Source organism: Phragmites australis, chromosome 4, assembly GCF_958298935.1.
Source record: "Phragmites australis chromosome 4, lpPhrAust1.1, whole genome shotgun sequence".
NCBI lineage: Eukaryota > Viridiplantae > Streptophyta > Magnoliopsida > Poales > Poaceae > Phragmites > Phragmites australis.
In genome coordinates this window covers 36309229-36332851 of record NC_084924.1, presented here as the reverse complement: position 1 = coordinate 36332851, position 23623 = coordinate 36309229, and the positions used below count along the sequence as shown (strand labels likewise).

At 42.8% G+C, this 23623-nt stretch overlaps 1 protein-coding gene across 1 annotated transcript; it reads left to right on the top strand.

Annotated features, from left to right (window-relative positions):
• The first annotated feature begins 7569 nt into the window (after nt 1–7569).
• LOC133914360 (peroxisomal membrane protein 11-3-like) lies at nt 7570–8764 on the top strand. The gene has a single exon (XM_062357477.1). It carries the CDS (start codon nt 7764–7766, stop codon nt 8475–8477), a length of 714 nt encoding a protein of 237 aa, XP_062213461.1. The 5' UTR covers nt 7570–7763; the 3' UTR covers nt 8478–8764.
• Nucleotides 8765–23623: the final 14859 nt, after the last annotated feature.

Here is a 23623-nt window from a genome sequence, read left to right as displayed (position 1 = left end):
ACCCATGGAACATTTCTGCGCTGCAATCAAGAGGGCCAGGTAGGCGTCGAGCCTTTGGGGCATCATGTCTCACACCGTAAAGGAGAAGGCGATGGTGGCAGCAGCTTGGCATACAAAGGCCGGACAGCTCACAGTCCACAGCAAAAGTGGCTCCAAACTCCAAAGACACAGCGATGTGCTGGCACCGAGTGAGATTTTACTAGTACTAGTTTAGGGGAACTGATTCATGTCTCGAGTACAAAAATAGCTTGATCATACCAGAATGGTTTTGCTGACACTGTAATCCTGCATCTAAAAAGCTTTGCTTTTTCTTTTTTCAGAAACCCAAATTTTTGTCATGCGATCCCAGCCGTTCGCCACTTGATCAAGAACTCCAGAAGACCATAACATCGTGGAGAACATTTGGATGCCTTGCATGTTTCATGAAGGATGCGGTTGCATGTGTTTTTGCCAAGGGATGAGGCTAAAAATCTACCCGAATTCATGTATTCGGAAAGGGCAAATGATTGACTGCTAGAGTTTCTCCTTTTCACTTCTTTAGAGAGAAAAAAATCTCTTTCTTTCATGTATAAACATTTCTAAATAAAGAAAGATCATGCATGAATGCTGTAATACTAATGCTAAGAGCATCTTCCATTAGATAAGTAACCCAGAATCATTACGGAGCTGCGCGCCTCACTTTTTGGTTTTGCTGATATGGTATGTGTATCCCAAAAGCTAGGGGAACGAAATGAAAATGCAGTCTCTTCGATGGATTACTTCACTGATTGCCACAAGTTATGATGAACAGTACTAAGTTATGATGAACAGTACTGTTCTCTTAGCCTAATGGCAATCAAAGCATGACCATGCTACCTAATCCATCGAGAGGCTAATGTAAGAATCAGTGGGCGACGCCATCATTGTACAGGATGGCGGAAATGACTTCCAGCTCACTCTGGAAGCATGTAGCCACGGCCTTTCCAACCAGTGATGAATAGCTCCAAAAATTTGGATTATTTTCACATGTTTTTTTTGACATGATATCCTTCCGACTTTCGAGGCGTGATTCCTTGACGTGGCAGTGGAGGAGGAAACATGACTGTGATTGATGGATCAGATGCACAGATATACACTAGCTTAAAGATTCTGAACAAATCTGCCGGTGGCGTGACACAAAGCTTACTCCACGATCACGATTCACGAAGTCGGAGTAGAAATGGCCGTGTCGGTCGGCGATTTGGGCTGAAACCTATGGCCCAAATAGTATGTCAGGAGTTTACTCGTAGGCTCGCAAAAGTCAGAACTTTTCTGGGCACACGTGGGAGCCCAAATGATGACGGGCTGTCTGTAATTTTTTTTATATATCTTATTTCTTTAATATTTTCAAAATACATGATCATTTTAAAAAATCACAAGTCTAACCTATCGTCGCTGGTTCAACAGACGAGAATAAAATCTCCCGTTGAACAGGTGAGAATTTGTAGGTACTGACGGTCACGAATTAAATAATCGGAAGTTCTTGCCCGTTGAAATAGCGAGACCTTTATGTCGCTCGTTCAGCGGGTGACATGGTATACTCGCCCACTAAACGGATGATATGTGTATATATAGAATTTTACTTTTTTTAATTCAACTTTTTTTATACACTAATTTGAAAAATAGTGCATATTTATTCGACGAGAAATGTTAGTTATGCAAATAGTTGTCGATAATGGTTATTGTTTTGAAAATTTGGTTCGATGTAAATTTGTTGATATTTGTTTATTTATTTGATGTAAAATTGTATGAGTAAATTTTTAGTGAAGTAATATTAGGAGGATACAAAATCTATTTTTTCGAACAATTGTATTTGTGAAGAATTATTAGCATAGAATACGGCACGAATGTTATATACACTGACAAATATTACATGGGACGTGTGGTTTATCATCACTGCACGAAAGGACCCTAACCATAAAAGATAACGACAATAAATATTGGCATGTACGGTACGCCTAAAGACTAACCTAATAGTGTGTCGCTGCTAATCCTAATATGTCTTAGGGAATGAAAAAATATCGGGTTACAATAGATACTCTCTACTGAGTGCACATAGGATATTTACCCTTTCACAGGGCTTTGGGGCCCTGTGCCTTAGCACGACGGGCTCTCTCCTGCTTCCTTTTCCTTTCTGATTCGCATGCTTCAGCCATGATGCGCTCCTTCGTTGTCTTTCTCATGAGCTGTTCCTCCTGACGCTTTAGACATATTTCCTTTTGCTATCACTCGTACTCCCGATGTTTGTATGCTTCCCTCCTTCACCACATGGTCATGTCGATCCACTGCTTTTAGTGCTCATTTTGCTCCATATTGAGCCATTCCATAAAGTCATAGATAGGTGGAGGAGACATGATAAATGAAAGAAGATGGGAGATTAGTAAGATAGTGCATGAGATCATATGGAAAGTGCCACATAAGTGATCTATATCGCTATATCGGTGGGTACTCGTACGGTCCATGTCAAGACTTGTCGTACTGGTAGTTGGCATACATGAAGAAGCGTATGCCATATGTGTAGGAGATATCATGGGACTCACGAAGCCTACAAGGATCATCACAGAAGTACATTGGCGGTTCAACCCCCTAAGGGATGAAAATCCCTCAATGTTTCTTAGGTGAGCTTGGTGGAGCTAAGACATTACAGATGAGAGAGCTGAGGAAGGAGTGGTGTATCAATGAATGAGAGTGGAGTTATTTATAGTGGCTGAGGGCTAGTGCATGGATTGAGTGCATGGAGCTTGCATGGGGGCTGGAGCACATGACTCGCTGCGAAAGTTGGAAATGTTGTGGTATTGATGCTTGACAGAGATCTCCTGTGAAAGTTGTTGCTTAGTGTGGTCATTTTATCCTACAAACGTTCAGCAATGAGTTATTGTTGCCTCTGCATTGAATGCTGGGAATCCTATGAAAGCATTGTGCTTAAAAAAATGTATTGGTACAATGATAGAACCTGGTTATTTTATTGAAGAAAGTAAAGTACATCACAAATAAGGATTATCATCAGTATTCATTGCCGTTTGTGGGTATAGTACATAAGGTAATATGTACCGACTCGTACACATTCTACGACAAGTTAAAATGGCATGTAATACTCCATCGCTAAACGAAGCATGCCTTATGGAAAGATAGATTTCCGAGTGCAAGAAAATATCTACTGAATAGGTGGAAAGATGGAGGCTTCTCATCTAGATATTCTCAGCAGATCTCTTAGAAGTTGCATCCATAGGGGTAGGGCTTGCTGCACACGTATCCTTGTGCCATTCTGTGTGCCACGGGCCCTGACATAGCCGGTACGCTACACACACATTGTAAAGAAACCTGTATGTTACCGCATGTAGTGAGGTACTTATCCCACCACTCTTCATTGTGCTCCTATAGCCTCATCTTAGACCGTTCAACATCTGCGCACCTCATTACCTCAGCCTCATCGTAGTCGTAGTTGATGTTCGCATACCTTTCTTCGTCCGCGTACCATTCATACTTGCACCTGGGCTTGTCATACCGTTGGAGGGAAGAAGAAAATTAGATGAAATTTGGAGCACGATAGGATATCATGCACACTTACCCTACAACAGAACCAAGCAACTATGGCAAGCGGGAACGGTTTCAGGCTTGCTATTATACCGCAGTCGCACCGTGGCATGCGTGCCTCGTGCTCTTCTATCTTCAACTCTAACTCTCTCTTCTTCTGCTCTTGGTCTTCATTTCTCTTTCGCTCTTCGTCTTCATGCTTGCATCTGTCAAGAATGTCACGTCATAGCTCGTAAGGGCTCATCTTGCCCTTACCCTTGTCGGACCCAGAGCTGGACCCGGAAGCTATAGAAGGGATTGTGTTGGACTGTGTTAGAGAACAAGTAGCCATGGATAGGTTACCATTACATACACAAAGGGGGTATACTGCCAGGAACTATTGAGTGTGTTGGAGAGAGAGTTATTGTGATGTCATGGTGGGTCTCAAAGATTCCTTTCGCGGATGTTGAAAGCGTCCACCGACAGAGTGAGAAATATTCGCAGTACTACAGAAGAAGGGATAAGGTCATAGATGGGTGTTTAGTCATCATTTTATTACGTGTAGTTAGGATATTTCCAAGTTATAGGATATGATGCTTAAAGCTCTGTTGTGTGGTTACTTCGTGTGTAAAGCCTGAGTCATGATAGAGATACTGTCATTTCATTGTTAAAGATGAGTCGTGTGGTCACTTCATATCTAAAGTGCGAGTCACAACAGAGATGTTGTCCTGCAGTAAGGTGTTGTCATTTCATGCTAAAAGTTGAGGTATGTGGTCACTTCATGTCTAAAGCACCATATTCTTGTTTGGAGCCTTTAACAACGATGCCTTTTTACTCAATGATAAATGATATTTATAGAAAGTTGAGTATACATTTGATTGCATCTATTTTACAAACAATGTAAAGAAAGAACATGTGCTGTTGCATTTGTACACTACCGTCGGGGCATTTTGTATATAAACACAACCCAATCGATTCTCTACTCACACATCTCCTGACCTCGAATTGAATAACGAGAATGGCATATCCTCATCCTCTCGATGGCCCCATCGATCCACCACCTCTACACCCCCTATTTAGACGTCTATGGTAGAGATTGCTATGGAAACCACAATGCTATTCATTGTTCGTTTTGGCTACTATATCGACATGAAGATGATATTGTAGTCCAGGTTTATGAGCATTTCAGTGACACAGGATGTCGATTCTTCTGCTGTCCACATTTTAGAGTACGAAAAAATAATACTCACCTTCTTTCCTATTTTCGCAACACCATTTACTTATCTATAATTTTTTCCAGATGGATGATTGTGGGTTCCAGTACTGAATTGACCTGCGCATAGAACCACACATTCAAGAATATATCCGTCACCTTCACATTGTCATCGAGGAACTACAAGAACAATTGCGCTAATAGAGCCAGAAATATCAGAAGAAACTATATCTTGTCTAGCATGGCGGGTCAGAGGAACAACTAGGAGTAATATCGACGTGATCTTGTGGTAGGCAGATGATTTAATTTCGTATTTGACGTGTACTATTTTTCATTACCTAAGACATATAAGGTGAAGCGCCGATACACCACAGGCGGTATCATATATGCCATCGTATGTTCGGTCGACATGTTTTTCATGCCATTGTTATGAAATGGTCAATCGAATGTACTAGATGTCATCTAGAAAAGGCAGATTAACAGGCGATTCCTGATAAAATAAAACTTTGCAGCAGATTAACAAAATCCGGATACTCTAGGTCAATCCAAAACTTCCAGTGTCCAGAGGTTCTGAGCTCAACCCAGATAGTCCAGCTGGAACTAAAAATTGAAATATAAGTTACCACAATAATCACATCAGTTTCATTCTTGATCAGCTTCACCACAAACATAGAACACCTCCCAGTACATACATTCTCTGTAACGATTGCTCACAATGCTAAAGTTCATCTCTTAAATCTCAAGGTCTACTTTGAAAACCCACATCGATCAGGCATACAGGTGTCCGACACTTCTGTGCATAGATCTGGAGATACCCTTATCCATTGACTGAAATACGGATAATACTACCCCTTTTGGACCATATAATATTTTACTGTCTCCATAAAAAATCCTAAACTACCACATATCTAACATACCTGACAACCATCGATAAAACCCTAACATTATTGCAACAGAACATAAATAATTGTATAAAACTACATCTACAATGAAAAATTCATTACAAACATAACCCGATATATAATCTATACTGCAACAAAACATTCCCGAGTCGTATATCAAACACCTCTAAATCCTATATCTACTACATCAGTTATGATTACACTATGTCTAAAACCTACATTTAATACTTAATATATGTCTAAATACTACATCTAATTGCTAAAATATGCGTATAAATATGATCTAATTGCTACACTATATCAAACCCTAATTCTAAAACTAGATCTATATTCTAACCTACCCCTAACTATCCTACGAAATTTGTAAAAAAAATTCTAAATCTAACATTTAATCTATATCAAAACTTAACACAACTGACTATCCTACCGGGCTTAAAAAAATAAAAAAAATCTACCTATTTTCTCCGGCAGAGCTTCGCCGCATAATTTTTCCTCCCCTCCCCTCTCCTCTCCTCTTGACCTAGTGGAAAACAAATAAGGACGTGATGTCAATACGGCTGGCCATGTTGGTTTGAATACCCAAAAGATCTTGCCCTCTCAACGGGTGAGAACTTGATCTCGTCCGCTGAACGAGTGAAATCTTTCTCTCTCTAGTTATTTAATTTACTAACCGTTAGAGCCTATAAGATCTCGCTCGTTGAACGAGTGACCGTAGGTTAGACATGTAATTTTTTGAAACGACTGTGTATTTTAAAAATATTAAAGAAATAAAATATATAAAAAAATTCGTTGTCTGTCACGCACATCTTCAGAGTTCAGATAGAAAACGTTAGGATTTACTTTCGCTTTGCATAGCTTGGCCCAAATAACACACTACCTTCGTACGAGCAAGTTTTAAGGCCCGTTCGAAGCACAAAATTCACCAGCAGCACAGTACGTTCACAAGAGCCCAACTGTTATGTTCGGCACGAAGTCGTTGATACGCAGTTTTGCACACAGACTGATAAGGTCGAGAAAGAACTACTTCCCCGACACCCATAGAGAAGCATGCCCACACGACCATACGTGCCGTGTGCCCCTCACCTAGTCACGTAACTTTTCCGACTGTCCGAGTCATCTCACAAGCGAAGGAGACACCGAAAGGGCTCAAACGCGCGCCCGCCAACGCTCCTGCCAGAGCCGCCCCGCCGGTGCCACCAAGCCGTGCCGCAACCGGAACAGCACTCGAACTCCGGCTTCCCAGCAGAAAGCCGGCGCGACATCGCACGCCCGAACTCGTGTTTCCCATAGGCATGTCCTGCGTCCATCGCGACGAGAAAGATGAGACGCCGCGCCCCGCAGAGACGCCCGCAAACTCACTCCAAAACCAACTCAACCCGCAACCACCAGGCTGTTGGATCAGCGAGCTAGAGGCGAGCGCCTCCGCTGTTCAGTGAACTACTGCGCCCCTGCTTCACTGATGCCGACGCTCGGGCGTAGTCGCGCAGAGGCCCTTACAAGTAGCGGTTGGAGCTCGTTTAATTCAGCTTGTACAGTATGTCGCGTTGGGAGCAGGTATTTTGTTGCAAGCTCATCGAGATTGAGATTGTTGCGCTTCCATCCAAGGGATCAATGGCTGAATCATTGTTTTGAGGGAGATCTGACAGGTCGGGCTCGGTTTTCTTTTCCACACTCGTTACACGTCTCGTTCCCCGTGTCCCCGCTACCCGGACCCGCATCGCGCTCCAAGGGCTGAGTTCCTTCGCTGACATGTGGCCCCGCCTCGTGAGTCCAGTGATTCGTCGTCCTCCCCCGGTCGTCGATTCGAATCGGTTTGGTTCAGCGCCCCCAGTCAAAATTGGTGCGCACGCAAGACCCAAGACCCTGCTTGGTTCAGCATCAACATGTTAGCGAGCCCACGGGTCCATGTGCTTCCACGCCCGGTTTAGTGCATTTTGGCATGGACGAAACCGCGGCGGTCGATTCCTCTGCCAAAAAGAGGCGAGCCAATGGATTGGCGGGCTAGCCGGTTCAATCCAAACACGCCCGCATCAAAAACGTAACCGCCGCCAGCTCCGTCTACGACCCCGCGCCGGCGTTGCTCTTGCTGCACCGCCTGCACGCCAACGCCAACCGCCATGGCCTCCTCCGAGTCCCGCAAGCCCGCAGCCTCGCGCCCACCGCCCCGCGACTTCCTCGCCCACCTCGAGGCCTACCTCGCCCGCCGCGATGGCGTCGACAAGCTCCTGAAGATCTCCCGCTACGCCGCCCGCCTCGCGCTCGCTGCTGGACCGCCGCTACCCCCTGCGGCCTCCGCCCGTCTCAAGTCCTTCGAGTCCAGCGTCGGCCTCAGCCGCAAGGCCTTCCGCCTCGCCAAGTTCGTGCAGTCCCTCAACGCCCTCCGCGCGCACCCCCGCCTGCCCCCGCCACTCGCGCTCCTCGCATACGGAGGCGAGGGTGTCTACTACTTCGTCGAGCAGTTCGTCTGGCTCGCCAAGGCCGGGCTCCTGCCCGCGCACCTCCTCCCCCGCCTCCAGCGCCTCAGCGCATGGGCCGACCTGCTGGGCTTCGTCGGCTCCATCACGATTAAGCTGGAAGAGGTGGCGAGGATGGAATCGTCCATCAAGAAGCTGCTGGCGGAGGGCTGCGGGGAGGAGAGCGAGGCGGTGATGACGATGCGGGACAAGCTGCTGCTGAAGCGGATGTCGATGGTGCAGGGCGTGGCGGACGCGGTCATGGCTCTAGGGGACGTCACCGATGGGAAGGGATTGCTCGGGAGCTCCACGCTGATGGCGTCGGCAGGCTTGCTCTCAGCGTTGATCAGCACGCACAAGAACTGGAATTCTTGCTGAAGCCTGAAGATATATGTTACAGATAGGACATGCTATGATAAAATAAAGCTCTGATTGGAGCGAGAATTAAGGGTTGCCTCTGGAAATCCTGATGCTCCCAAAGCTGGTGCTGGTACGCTGGGGACTGAATTGAGTTCATGCTGGTACATTTGGGTGGAGCGCAGAATTTCAGTGATTTCAGCCGTCGTGATCATTCAATTTTTTCTTATGCTTCTTAAACGTGTATGTATGTGCTGTGCATGATCGATTTAACTAGATGACAATATCAACAAATATGCTTGTTTTTATCCAACTGCATATTAACGCACTACTTGAAAAATGTCAATGATGACGGATCATAATGGACATGGGTAACGGATTCTACATCTATCACTCCGAACATATTACTGATAACTAGTCATTGGTGACAAGTCTTTATCTGTCACTCATGAAGTCATCGGTGACGGATCATAACTATAACCCATCATTTATAAGTGTCTCTCATGTGTTGAATTGACAGCTACAAGTGATAGGTAACATCTTCACCTTAACATAAGTGACGCGTAACTAGGTTACTCGTTACTTATATCTATTACCCATGTGCTGGGAAGATATATATAAGTGACGAGTAACCTAGTTACTCGTTACTTATGTGTAGGTTATCAAGCTGAATTGATCTTCTCCCTAGCTGCATCCTGGAGTGTAGCCAGGATTTGATAGTCGTATTCTCCCTATAAACAATAATAACGCATTCAAATCTATATCGACAAACACTAGCTCGAATAGTATTGATCACATAATAGCAAATGCTATAAAGTTTCAATCAATTCATTACAGAACCATAAATGTTACGAAGTTTCGATCAACTCATATTACATAAGACCTCACAAACTAGGGGTTCTATATTATAACTCACTGTATGGGCTGATGACTTTAGACACCAAGAACTCGGCGATCCGTCGTTGAATCTCCGGGAGTACACTGTCGTAAAAAAAAAGAGCATCAAATTTCTGCATAATTTGATGCGTAATCAATGTCATGTTATCATGGAATTAAACTAATTACTTAAATTAGCCACGAATAATCTCCTATTGAACTTACATCGGAGGATTTGATATCCTTTATGTGAAGCGTGAGGAGCATGTTCTACGCAACATAGAATCCGCATGCGTTGTTTGGTGGTTGTTGGTGGCACTACTGGAAAAAAAAATTAGTGTTAGGTAAAAAAAAACAGCAACAGAGAGCATTTGATAATCTGTTTAATAGTACTTACCGTAAAACCGGTCTTGTGTGTTAGTCTGTGGTCATCTTTCTCATTGTAGTCAGGTTAAACTCGAAGGTACTTGTCAAAAGCCCTGCATAAAGATGGATCGATTAGGGAGCATTTGAATGTTAGAAAAGTTAAATAGATAAACTAAGTCAAGCAGAACTTACGCATCAAGGATTCCTTTTACAACGTTGTAATCACGCTATCTAAGTTTGCCTTTTGGTCCTACTAGTCTTGACGGGTCGAGGTAGAACACCAAGTCTCACTTGAGACAAATGACTAGTAAGATCCAATGGCTAACAGTGTTGTGGGCTCCCATCAAGTACTGTATTTTGGAATATTGTTGCATTGCCTTGGCCACATGGTCCACAACGTAGTCGGAGTGAAGTTGGATGACCGATATTGTAATGGCCTCAGAGTCAAGACATGCGATGGAATTCTTGTTCTTCTTTATTTCTTTCATCAAGTGTTTACTGATAAGAATATAGTTAGATTCAAGACTTAGGGGTATTAATTTATAAATATTTAGTTCAGGGGATATACAATGTGAAGATCCGTAATAATGAAACGTTCAGGCCATCAAGGTTGAAGAGGCCGTAAAAGTCATTGAAAACCATAATGAAGTAGTTGTCGTCATTACTTAAGAGGTGTCATCTTTTGTACTCTACGACTATGGATATGATATTGTTGTCTCTAGAATCCTACATGCAGTAGTTATGCAGGTCAACATATGTTTTTCCCGTCCTTGAGTCATTTGTACTGTATGACTATAGATGTGGAATTGTTATCTCTAGAAGGCTATATGTAGTAATTATGCAGGTCGACATATGCTTTTCCCGGCCTTGCTAGACAATCTACTGTCATCATGGGCTTCTCATATTGGAATTTTGGGTTGGCACTAGTCTACACTGCTCCAATGTCCGTGGAATTCTTTGCCAGTACAATAGCATTCGACATCTTCGGTAGATTCTTCTTAGAGCCTTTCTTCTCGGCCTCCTTTTCCTTATTCTTTGGACTCTCTAGGGTTAGAAGGAATTGGATCCGGAAGCGAGGCTGCCGGATGTAGAGGAGAAGGCAATGAAATCACCTTCTCTGGAGGAGGAGGAGAAGGCAATGAAGCTGCCTTCTCTGGAAGTAGGGAGCGCGACAGTGGTGCACTTGGAGCTCATCCAGATTGGGAAGCACTGGAGACCACGATGTTGCCCCTCTTCCACTGGATCTTTTGACGAAGAGCTTCACCCAGAGTTGTGACTTCATCATTGGAGGGAGCTTCAACACGTGATCAACAGCATTGCTATGTACCTTGTCCACCGTAACCACGATATAGCCTGCACATATCAGGACCGTATGTAAGATACGGACGTCTGGAAGTACCTGGCCCCTTGCAACCTCGATGTGATACTCTCCAAGCCTGTTTACAAGGCTGCAGGGCATGGACCCTTCTAGCAAGTCAATTGTATCTGGCTTAGTCACGGTAGCAGCTACTTGTTGGTCAACCTCCTTAGAGGTGTAGCTATTCTTCCCTGCAGCTCTGGGGCTAGCTTCCGTTGTCATGGAAATATGTATTTCCTATGATACAAGTTGCTCCATGACATTTGTGTAAACTTTGTGGGTGATGTCCTATGTCAATGCATCCACGTCCACTGTAGACTTCTTTCTCTTCTTGTAGATCTTGAGGTCTTCGGGAAAGCCGTATTTCCAGTACTGGGAAATTGATACACATCTCACTCGACCTGGGTGCTTTGGGTTTCCCAGCGCCGCTGAGAGAACATCATATTCCCTGACCCCGATGAAAGAACCTTGGCTAGCTTTAACTGCTTTTCTTTTACTTTTTCTGCGATTGACTGGGTTTCATTATTTCTGAATGTGATTTCCTTGCTTCCAGACAGCTCACCCCTTGCACGCAAATATGGCCACGATCGTCTTGGGAATTGCAACCAAGGATTCTCGTGGCCTTCTCGCGGTACTTTTCATCCTCTGTCTGCCATTTCGTCCTTTTCTCAATGTACCCGGTTGCACCGGTCCTATGGTTGTGCTTATTCCTAGCCCGAGGCTGTTGTTTCTCTTATCTCTCCTTTTTGAACTGCTCTGAGTTCTTCATCTGCACAAAAGCATCCCAATCTTCCTCTTAAAAGTGCTTATAGCTCTCGAAGGGCTTAAAGCTTTGATGAAGTTTTGTGATCGCTTTCATTGTTGCATTGACAGCGACAATTGTTTGACACTCGCTCATGTTTTCAAGGTACTCCAGATACTCCTTGACGATATTATCGAACAAGTCCCTCTTAGCTTCGTTACTGAGTTCTTCAAACTTAGTTGTTATCGGCACCCTCTCTCTAGCAATGAGCCTTGTGACCCTCCGAAATCTATTTAGGGCTTTTTCATCCGTAGGTAGCCCGTCAGAATCGATTCCCGTGATGGTAACCTTGTCTGTCGACCACTGTGTTTGTGACCTTGCCTTTCAGGACGTTTGATTAATTTCACCGATCACATTATACTTTTCAAAGAGAAAAAAAAATTAGCTGAACGAACATTCAAATAACTTGAAACCTAAAATTCAAATTTTACATTAATATTACAAATTCAAATAACTTGAAACCTAAAATTCAAATTTGACATTAATATTACAAATTCGACACTTAAATTCAAATTCACCATTTTCGTGCTTTCTTGACATGGATCCCTTCATTATGGTCAAAATGCAGGTATGGAGTTTTCTCGATCGGCAAAAGGTGGTACAATTGCAGTAGCAAAAAGGGGATTTCATTGAATTGATTGAATTCCTCTTCATCAACGACGTTTGCAACTTCGATGATGTGTCTTTTCCCAGCGAGAACCATATGACGTTTCTTCTTTGTTGTGTCGCCACATAAAAGACTTGATGAACATCTTTAGCGAGTACGAAGGGTTCAAACTTGTGCTTGCCTTGTTTGAGATCAACGCTAGTGAATCCATACTTGTCATTAGTGACGCCCTTTGCCCATGTACCCAACAATACCGAAACAGGGCAACCTTGAATCCCAAGTAGTTCAGCTCCCAGGTCTCTTCTATTTGACCGTAGTATGTGCCCCTTTGCATGTCGTTGTCATAAGCATCTATACAGACACCACTGTTCTGCTATATGTTCTTCTCATCTTTGGCAACCGTGTAAAATATGTATCCGTTTATATCGTACCCTTGATATATCATAATTGTGTATATAGGGTCTGATACCAGTTTTTTTATTAGAGCACTTATAGGAGTACTCGATTGGCTGATTCGATCTTGCAACCAAGTCGTGAACCTTTGCATATGTTGCCTTGCAACCCAAGCTTCGGTCTGCCCTGGATTCTTTTCAGGTAGCATCTGCTTGTGCTCATCGACATATGGGCATGCTTTGCTTATTTGTTGCAGCATGATAAAATGAGCTTGGTCGTGTGTCTTCTGATCAAGAGTTATTGCCATCTTCCCTAGGACCCCTACACCTACGAGCCTTCCCTCATGGCGAGACTTAGGCACGTCAATTGGATTATTTGGGTCAATGTAATTAAAAGACCACTCCAACGCCTCCTCCGTCGCGTAACCCTGCACACCGGAGGACCTCATCGAATAGTCCGGTGATCTGCACTGGGTAACACCGGAGTATTTCTTGCAGAGAAGAATGCAAGTGCAGAAGACTGAAGATCAACCCACCGGAAAGTCCGATGCTTGGTTTGTGCACACTGGAGTATGGCACCGGAGTATTTCTTGCAGAGGCAACTGCAAGTGCTGGAGAATGAAGATCAACTCACCGGATAGTCCAGTGATCACAGAGATAGTTGTACCAGAACATTTCTAGGGAAAATAAGAGAAGGTTTAACTCACCAGATGGTCTGGTGTGAATAGAATGAACACCGAATGAATGCACATGAGCATTTTAAATGGAGAGGCTGCAAAGGCTCAGATGGCTAAAGATAACTCACCGGAAAGTCTGGTGATGGATTTGAAAGTACACCAGAGGGTCTGGTGTTCACAGAGCCTGTAAGTGGAATTCCAACGGCTAGTTTTTGAGTTTGTACTCACCAGATGATTTGGTGTTAGTACTACTATTTTCACCGGATCATCGGTATTCATAACTTTTTCGAGTCGTTGGGAAAATGGCTAGTTGGCAGGTTTGAGGCTATAAATACCCCTTCACCCAGTCATTTGAAGGGGTGGCATGCTCGTGGAGGCTAAATGAAGCTCATATACACTTAAGAAGACATCCAAGCCACCAAAGTGCTTAAAGTGATCATCTAAGGTAATTAAGCATAAGATTAGTGAGTTGTAGCTAAGTGTTGCAGCTTGAAGAAGGGATCAAAGAGTGATCCTAGCTTGTATCGAGTGGTACGTCGGCGCCGTGGAGTATTGGTGACTCATCGACATCTTACACCTTGGTGGCTGAAGCTTGCTGACCCTCCGACTTGGTGTGGAGCGATGGCAAGACACGTGTACCGGGACGCGAGACCCTTGCCTTGGTGGCTCAAGCCCTAAAGTGATTACGGCGGCAAGTGACCGGAAGAGACGCTAGTGGTGAGACCTTGCCTTGGTAGCTTGGTGGCACATCGTGTTTGAGACATTGTCTTGGTGATTTAGTAGCTCAAGGGCCGTGACCGGAAGAGACTTGACGACCGGGAGCATATCCTTTGTGGAGCTCCAACGTGGATTAGGGATGGTATTCATGTCATCGATATAATGGGATAAAAATCTCTTATATCGAGTTTGTCTCTCTACCTTATTTACGTTTTCGTATTTACATACTTGCAATTTACCTTGCTATAGTAGGTTGTAATCCTTTTAAGCGGTAGAGTAGACACACTATATAAATCTAAAGCACATTTAGATAGAAATTGAAATAGGTTTATCTAGTGTAGTTTTTGAAGCCAATTTGTTTTTGGTTTCCAAGTGTCCTAATTCACCCCATCTTAGGACGTCACCGTTGCTCACAATTGGTATCAAAGTCTCGTGCTCTTGAGCTTAACATCCTAAAGTTGTGACGTTCGAGGTTGGGATGGATACCCATAGTGCTCCACTTTTTTATGACATAAATTTCTCCCGTTGAAATTTTTTAATGTTGTTGAGAGTTAGTCTCTGACAGTGATTCCGGAGTATGTTGGACAGTGGGTGCGTGAACGATATTTCGGGAACACAGGGAGTTGATGAGCCGGCGTTCGGTGAAGCACATGATGAATTGTGTGTGTGACGAACTCTGAGACGCGAGGTGTTATATAGGTTCGGACCTCCCGGAGGATAATAACCTACGTCCTGTGTGTTGTGTTTACGGAGAATCTGAATGGGTTACAGAGGGTGTTCTAGCTGGTTGCCAATCTTTTTTCCTCTTTTCTTACAAACGGGGTCCTCATCCTTTATATAGGAGGGAGGAGGAGAACTTACACGTGGGTCCAAACAGAGGACTCCTGCTCATCCTAATATCTAACCCAAGCCATCATTACAGAGGACAAAGCATACCCACTTGCCCTGAGGGTTTGATACATCCCCTCGTCGTGCGCCGTAGATCTTTGGCTATCATGCCGTCTTGTCTGGGTGTTCTGCCTGCCGTTTGTATGTGGAGTTATCAACTTGCCTAACTTATCTACTGACACTGTCTCATCCATTGTGCGGTGCCGTGCTGGTCTGCACTACCCCACCTCGTAGCATTTATGCCACGGGATGGGACACTGCCCTTCTGCATCGTCCATAACTTTGTTCGTAGGGGAAGGTGCCTGGAGAAGGAAAAAACACTTGAGTAGGTATCAATAAATGTGATAGACAGTTTGTATTAGGTCTGACCCTGCGACTAGTGGGGCTGGTCACGGGTTCAGGCGAGGTCCCAATGAGGCTGGTCACAAGACTTCCTACCCTGGTCGTACGATCAACTAGTTTTTAGAAAATACGCATCCCTTATTCTTATATTCCTTATGGAACCCTTTTGCCAGGGTACCCTTATACTCTATACACCGACAAATGTCTTGTTATTTGTAAGCCAAGGGTCTAGATGTTTGGAGACTCATCGAGGAAGGGACGAGACCTCGTATCACTAATAAGAAGAGTCAATTGGATACATTGGCGAAGAGTATCCTTTTGATGCATTTAATCATTTTTATTCTCTCATCAATGCACATGATATTTGAAATAGTCTCATTGAAATACGTGAAGGTACAAAGGATGTACGTAATGAGAAATATCATGTGCTTCTAACTAAGCTAAATAGCATCAAACAATTTACCCATAAAAGTGCTAATGATATGTACTCACATTTGAATATTCTTATCAATAAGATCAATGGGTTAGGTTTGACGCCAATTGACGATGATCAAGTGATGAGAAGAATATTTTAAGCTCTTCTTCCAAAGTACAAGTTGATAGTCTCTATCATCTACAACAACAACGGCATCAATAATATGACTCTAAGTCAAGTGCTCGGCAAAATTACCGCCCATGAGATGACCATGAATATGGGGGTAGAAGTCTCTCCTCATTCAACGCCAATAATATTGCTCTCACAAGCAAGTAAGCACCATGCTCACACATAAATGTGAAGATGGGGATGCAAGAGCAAGAGTCAAGCTCAAGCGATAATGATGAAGATGAAGAGAGCAATGAAGATGATGAAAAAAGCACATCAAGTGATGAAGAAATAGATCCTAAAGTCGCCAAGCTCATCTCTCAAGTGAAGAAGAATATCAAGAAGATCAATTCCAAGATTGATGAACAAATCTGCATGAAAGACTTGATCAAAACTATTGATCACATCAAGAAGGAGAAGAAGACCAAGAGCAAGAGGGAGACAAGGGAAAGAGCTAAAACATTTGCAAGCATGGGAACATGGGTGAGTGAAGATTAAGATTCAAGCTCAAGTGATGAGATCTTTGCCACCCACTCCTCCAAGAGAAGCTCTTCCTCAAGGTCATCATCACACAAGTCAACACGTAAACCATCTCACAAGTGCCTTATAGCCAAAGGTATGGAGAGCGATGTAAGTGATGATGAATCCAATACGGATTCTCTTTCCTATGATGAACTCATTCATTTGATCAATGAGCAACAAATGACCCTTAAGAAACAATCAAAGGAGCTTAACAAATTCAATGTACTTAATGACATTCATGTTACCTTTGTTTCTAATTATGAATAATTATTGAGCAAATTCAATTTGCTAAACAAAGAGCATGATGAGCTTAAGGCAAAATTTGAGTGCATTAAATCTCAATAGGCCCATTTGGAGAAATCTACCTCTCTATTTAATTTTAATCCTAAGGTAGATGATTGCACTTCTTGTGATGATTTAATTGATATATCATACTCACTCCTTTGCAATGAGATATGTGTTTTTGTAGAACCATCTAATGAACTCATTGCACAAGAAAATGATGAGTTTAAGCAAGAAGTGAAAAAGCTTAAGAAAGACTTGGCAAAATTAAAGGGCAAGAACCATGTCCAACCTCCTCAAGATAACTGTGCAACCATGGTGAAGAATCTTGCGGAGAGGTCCACCGTGACATGCTTAAAATATCATCAAGAATACCACAAGTCTCTCCAATTCAACCAAGTCAAGAAAGAGATCAAGAAGAAGAAGAAGATCATTAACCTCTCTAATAAGACCTCTAACATATACACCAAGCTCAACTACAAAACCGAGACCAAGAGCAACCACTACAAGCTTAAGAAGAAGAACAATGGAAATGTGGTTGCACATATGGTTTGGAGAAAAAAATTAGGGGTGGAACCAACCTATTTGGGTGCCTACGGAAGTCATCACCAACATGAAGAGATCCCAATCGGTTTGTCTTTCAAAGAAGACTTGAAGCATGATGCGGCTACAAGGATTTGGAGACTTAGCTCACAAGATAAAGTAAATGTTCAATCGAAGACACCAAGTACATAAGATTGGACACTTTGATGAAGATCATGATCATCATATACCCAAATACCCATCCAAAGATAATGAGATAATGGTAGCTAGACTTCTGCTCATGTTGTTTGAACCACTTCCTTGTCTAGGATTGCATGTGCATATCTCAATTTATTGCAATGCCTAGTTTTCGTATAGTAGGTTGCATGTGCTTGTTTCTAACCTATGAGCAAACTAGATGGCTTATTAGTTGTAGGTTCTTTTTATGAAACTAATTTCACAATTGGTATCTTTTATGTGTCATGAACCAATCTATAGGGTATCCTTCCCATTGTTATTAATAACAAGTGCATATGTATATCAAGTATTTAAAACTTGTATGCACACATAAAGGGGGAGTATATCCTATGGATTATAATTTTGAGACTAACATGTGTTTAAAGTAATATCTTTTATAGTCTAATGGAGTGATCAATAAATCCCTGGAGGTATACAATGCCTAAATGCTTCGATTGGTATCATTGCCAATTAATTGCTACATTTAAGCTACCTTCATGCATGATATGACTTAAACTTCATACATCTACCTATTGTCTAGATGTGTATATATTGCTATATTCCTACTAGTGGTATTCACAAGTAGGTCTCATTATATGTTTGCGCACATAAAGGAGGAGTTTAGACTATATCATGTGAGTTTTATGAATTATGATCCTTGTTTGTCTTTTTCAATTGATATTAATGTCTGATATCCTTACAATTAGTATATCTTTTCAATTGGTATGATGCCATTGGATCATGATTTATGAAGCTCTCTCTCATGTGCTTTAATGCTTTTCCTCGAGTTCAACATATGTTTGTAGCCCTTTTTAAGATTGTTGATAAATGAGGAGAAGTTTGATGATCAAAGCAAGAAGTAAGATACAAGATGTCTGGGAATGTAGAAGTTGACAAAGGGGAGAAGAAGAAGATACAAGAAGTAACATGAGACACTTAGGTTGACAAAGGGGGAGAAGCACTTGCATAGGTCGATCAAGGGAGATAGTGGTAATGGAGAAATGGGGAGCCACAACAATATGGGGACTAAATGATAAGTATGCATCCAAGTAATGTGGTAAGACCTTGTGCTTGGTATAATTTATTATTTATCACTTGCTTTGGTTGTGTTATCATTAATCATAAAAAGGAGGAGATTGTAGCGAAAATGGTCCTATTAGGTTATGATTGTGATTTTGGTGATTAACGATAACATAGTCATTAGAATTAACATATTTATCAAGAATATATGTTAATAGATCTCATGGAGCAATACTCAAGAAGCCACCATAGACGGAATAAAGTTTAATTGAATTGGAAAAGTTTGAGGAGAATTGACCTCACTGGAAGGTCCAGTACAGAGGAGTTTGCACTCACCAGAGTATTATGCACAGATGCTGATAGCCTCACTGGATAGTCCGGTGCTCTGTGTGTTGAACTCATCGGTGTATTTCTACCAAAGGGGGAGAAAGCTGAGGACCTCACCGGATAGTCCGGTGATCTGCACTGGGTAACACCGAAGCATTTCTTGTACAGAAGAATGCAAGTGCAGAAGAGTGAAGATCAACCCATCAGAAGGTCCGGTGCTTGGTTTGTACACACCAGAGTATGGCACCGGAGCATTTTTAGGGAAAAAAAATAAGGTTTAACTCACCGGATGGTCCGATTTGAATGGCATGAACACCGGATGAATGCACCATAGTATTTTACACAGAGAGGTTGTAAATGCTCGGATGGCTAAGGATAACTCACTAGAAGGTCTGGTGATAGATTTGAAGGCACACTAGAGTGTCTGGTGTTTACAGAGGCTTAGTGAAATTCAAACGGCTAGTTTTTGAGTTTGTACTCACCGAATGATCTGTTGTTAGTACTATTGTTCTCATCGAATCATCCAGTATTAACAACTATTCTGAACCATTGGAAAAATAACTAGTTGGCAGGTTTAGGGCTATAAATACCCCTCCACTCAGTCATTTGAAGGGATGTCATGCTGCTGGAGTCTAGAGGAAGCTCATATACAACTGAGAAGACATCCAAGCCACCAAAGTACTTAAAGTGATCATTCAAGTCAATTAAGTACAAGATTATAGAGTGTTTAGTACTTATAGGCCTCGAGTGAGTTGTAGCTAGGTGCTGCAGCTTGAAGAAGGGATCAAGGAGTGATACTAGCTTGTATCGAGTGGTACGTCGGTGTGTTGGAGTCTTGGTGATTCGCTAGCATTGGCTCAAGTTTGTTGACCCTTAGTGGCTCAAGTTTGTTGACCCTCCGACTTTGTGTGGAGCGACGGTAAGATATATGTATGGGGAGGTAGAGACCATTGCCTTGGTGGCTCAAGCTTCAAAGTGATTATGGCGGTAAGTGACCGGAAGAGAGGCTAGTGATGAGACTTTGCTTTGGTGGCTTAGTGGCTCATCGTGCTTGAGACCTTGTCTTGTTGACTTGATAGCTTAAGAGCTATGACCGGAAGAGACTTGACGGCCGGGAGCATATCCTTTATGGAGCTCCAACGTGGATTAGAGATGACATTAATGTTATCAATACCATGGGATAAAAATCCCTTGTGCTGAGTTTGTCTCTCTACCTTATTTACGTTTTCATATTTACATACTTACAAATTTACCTTGCTAGAGTAGGTTGCAATCCTTTTAAGTGGTAGTGTAGACACACTAGATAAACTAGACTACATTTAGATAGAAATTGATATAGGTTTATCTAGTGTAGTTTTTTGAGTCAATTTATTTTAGGTTTCTAAGTGTCTTAATTCACCTACTTTTATGACGTCACCGTTTTTCACACCTGTCACATATACCAAATCATAAGTAACGGGTCATAACACGACTCATTACTTATGACTGATGTAGGGAGACTCATCACTTATGATTATGCTATAAGTGACGGATGTAATCATTACTCGCCACTCATGTCATAGGTGACGGATAATTTTATAATCCGTCAACTTTTATCTGATATCTGTAACGGGTCATGTAATGATCTGTTACTAAATTATGTCTCTTTTATCCGTTTTTCGCGTAGTGACAGCTTAGTTTGCAGCTACATAGTACTCAAATACGAAGCATTGAGGCGCAGCTGAAACCTTAGTCTGTCAGAGAAGATATCTTCGTGTCAGATTAATTTGCAGCACCAAATTCACGTTTGTTCTCCAGATATCAAGTTAGTCGTCAGAATCTGGCTTTCATGCACAAAAAGAAAAGAAACACATCAAAGCCATGTTTATAGTTTCCCTGCCTCTTTCTTTCTCTCCTTTGTGTTAATAATACTAAAGGAAAAGTTGCCATTTTGGATTTCAAAACTCTGGAGCTAATGTAATTAAGGTCTGACACAACATGAAACAGATTGCTCATGTACCCAAGCATAAGTGAGATATAAAAAGGATGAAGGAATGCTGACACTTATGCCATGACATTAATTTGACAATGCCAAGAGGTCCATACTTGAGTACATCGAAATGTCATTCGGTTGATGTTTCTTGTTTTGCAGGCCAAATATAAATAAGTTTCATTTATGTGCTCGATTGCCACCGACTGAGTTAGCCTACCTGGAAAGAATGGTGAGTATCTGCAGATTGTAGCTCAGAACGAAATAAAACTTCAGGTGCTGTCTGATTGCAATGAATCAATGTGCTGTAATATTTATTTCATTACCTCCAAATTGCAGTCGGGCTTGCCTTTCATAATTCTCTAAGAGGAAAAATACAACTAATAGAATGCCAATTAACTCTCTTTATATTCATTAGCCATTGCTTCATGTAATGACATAAAGTGTTACTGTTGTCAAATTTCATCTAATACTATGTGTTCATGCAGTCATGGCTGGCAATAGCATTACTTGAGAATCTATATTATTATGCACCGTGCACAAGGTGTAGGTGTTGCTGTGGTAGCAAGGTATTGCTGTACAGTAACCTTTTTGATTGGAAAGCACCATTGCACTACTACATAACATATCATAAGTAACGTCTTATCAGTGCTAGTTGTATAAAAATCGTCACTAAAAATATATCAATGTCGGTTCTTAATCTCTCACACCTCAAAAATGACTGAGGCGTTAAGAACCGGTACTAATACCGACTATCAGTACCGGTTCCAGTCGCAATCGGCATTGAAGGTACTGGACCCGAATTTTTACTTGAATCGCGTTTCGGCTCGCCCATCGCGTCCGTTCGGCTCTAGCCTTATCTCTTCCTCACACGTCCTCCACCACAAAAGATAGCATCTCTCTCTAGTCTAGCAGACACGCCTCTCAGTAGCCTCTCTCTACTCTAGCCAGTTATGACCCCTCCAATCCGTCTCTGGCTCGCCGCCGGCGATGTGCAGGTGGAGGGACCCGCCTCTTTATAGCAGTAGTATAGATCTAGTTTTTTTGTGTGTGTCTAGCATGGAGTTTCTCGAGCTTGGTTCGCCAGACGAACCACGAGGTTGCTGGAGCAACCGGCCGTCGTCCGCACAGGCCATCGCCTCGGCGTTCCTCAAGGCGTGGATGGAGGCGTTGGGCACAACGCTATAGGGCGATGGGCTCCTTTGGGACAAACCGCGCTCGGTCGGCGGCTGCGGCGCCTGGCGTTGGCAGCTCTGCAGAATGATGCGCCTGGCCATGGTGTGGAGCTCGGTACTGGGCGAGACGTCGCGGGGCTAGTCTCGCCGCGCCGCTTGTCCAGCCGCGTGCCTGGCCGCGCTGTGCCTCGTGGTCCTGAGCCGCGATGAGGTCTCTTTCCGCGCCTCCTCCCGCCACCACTTCATAGCAAGGGGACCCAGCTGGCGTGCTGGTGGCATTCGTGTGCGGCGGCCCTGAGCGGGCGACCCTTCTCTGTGTGTTGTGATTTGTGCTGGATGGATAATGAAACTGGCACTGATAGATTGAATTTTTGTGTGACGTCGAGCGATTTTTTGTGTGATGTTGAATCGATTTTTTGTGTGATGTTGAACCGATTATTAACCTGCTGTTTGGATTGAGATGAGTCGATTTGAGCACGGAGGCGGTGGCAGGAGCGGCAGCCGAGCCGGCTCGTTTATTTTTTAGGCTCGGGAACCTTTTCATTGCTAGTTGGAGGCACGACACGACACTGAAAAGAACATTCAGTGCTAGTTCCAGACCCAACACTGATAGTCATTTACTATCATTGCCTAATAAAGAGTGCCAGTTGAAAAATCGCTACTGAAACTATTTTTCAACGGCACTGATATGTTGTTTTGTAGTAGTGTTGCCACTCAAATATTGTAGTATTGATTTAGCAGCTTTACTTTTTAGCGTTTTCACCATGTTTAGTAATAGAATGCTGCAAACACGTTTGATTGGGTAGCTAAGAAAAATTATATCCTGGCTAGTTGCGCTTATTATTCATGCGATAACACAAATTTGGTGTTTTGAGTAAAGTCATATTAGCGTTCTTCGTTTGCAGCAATGGCTGAGTAGGTTCGAGTTAATGCTATTCTTGGTAACGTGGTTATATAAAGCTGGCGTTGTAGTGACATATTGCTTAAGCCTTAATGCAAGACAAATAATCCATGAATGCAACAACAGAGAGGATGACGACAATAAAATGATTTTATTAGCAATGAACATGTTACTATTTTTGTAATTAGTGTTTGCCAAATAACATGTGATTTTTTATGTCTGCTTATATTTGATAGAGGCTATAGGAGAATTTAATTTCTTTTATGTTGAATTGCCTGCTGTCACACCCGATTTCAAAAGAACAAATCAGATGCATTCCACATATATGTCAGGATCATATTCCATACATGTTGTGATATTGTCGGTGTATCAGGAACCAGGGGTCCCCGAATCCCGAGGCCAGGCCAGCCATCCGCCACATGGCACCATCCCGCGATGTCTCTATTGTGGGATGAGTAAATGCCAAGTCCCGGGAGAAGGTGTTCGGGGCCACGGTCGGTAGCTCCCGGCCGAATCTCTAAAAAGGGGTCTCTCGGAATCCCTGCGACAGATATCATAAATAAAATCATTACAATATCATTATATAACGATAAAATTTATTACAA

Bases quoted from the DNA above. Each gene is read 5' to 3' on its own strand.
- LOC133914360 (XM_062357477.1), top strand. From the start codon at position 7,764: ATGGCCTCCTCCGAGTCCCGCAAGCCCGCAGCCTCGCGCCCACCGCCC.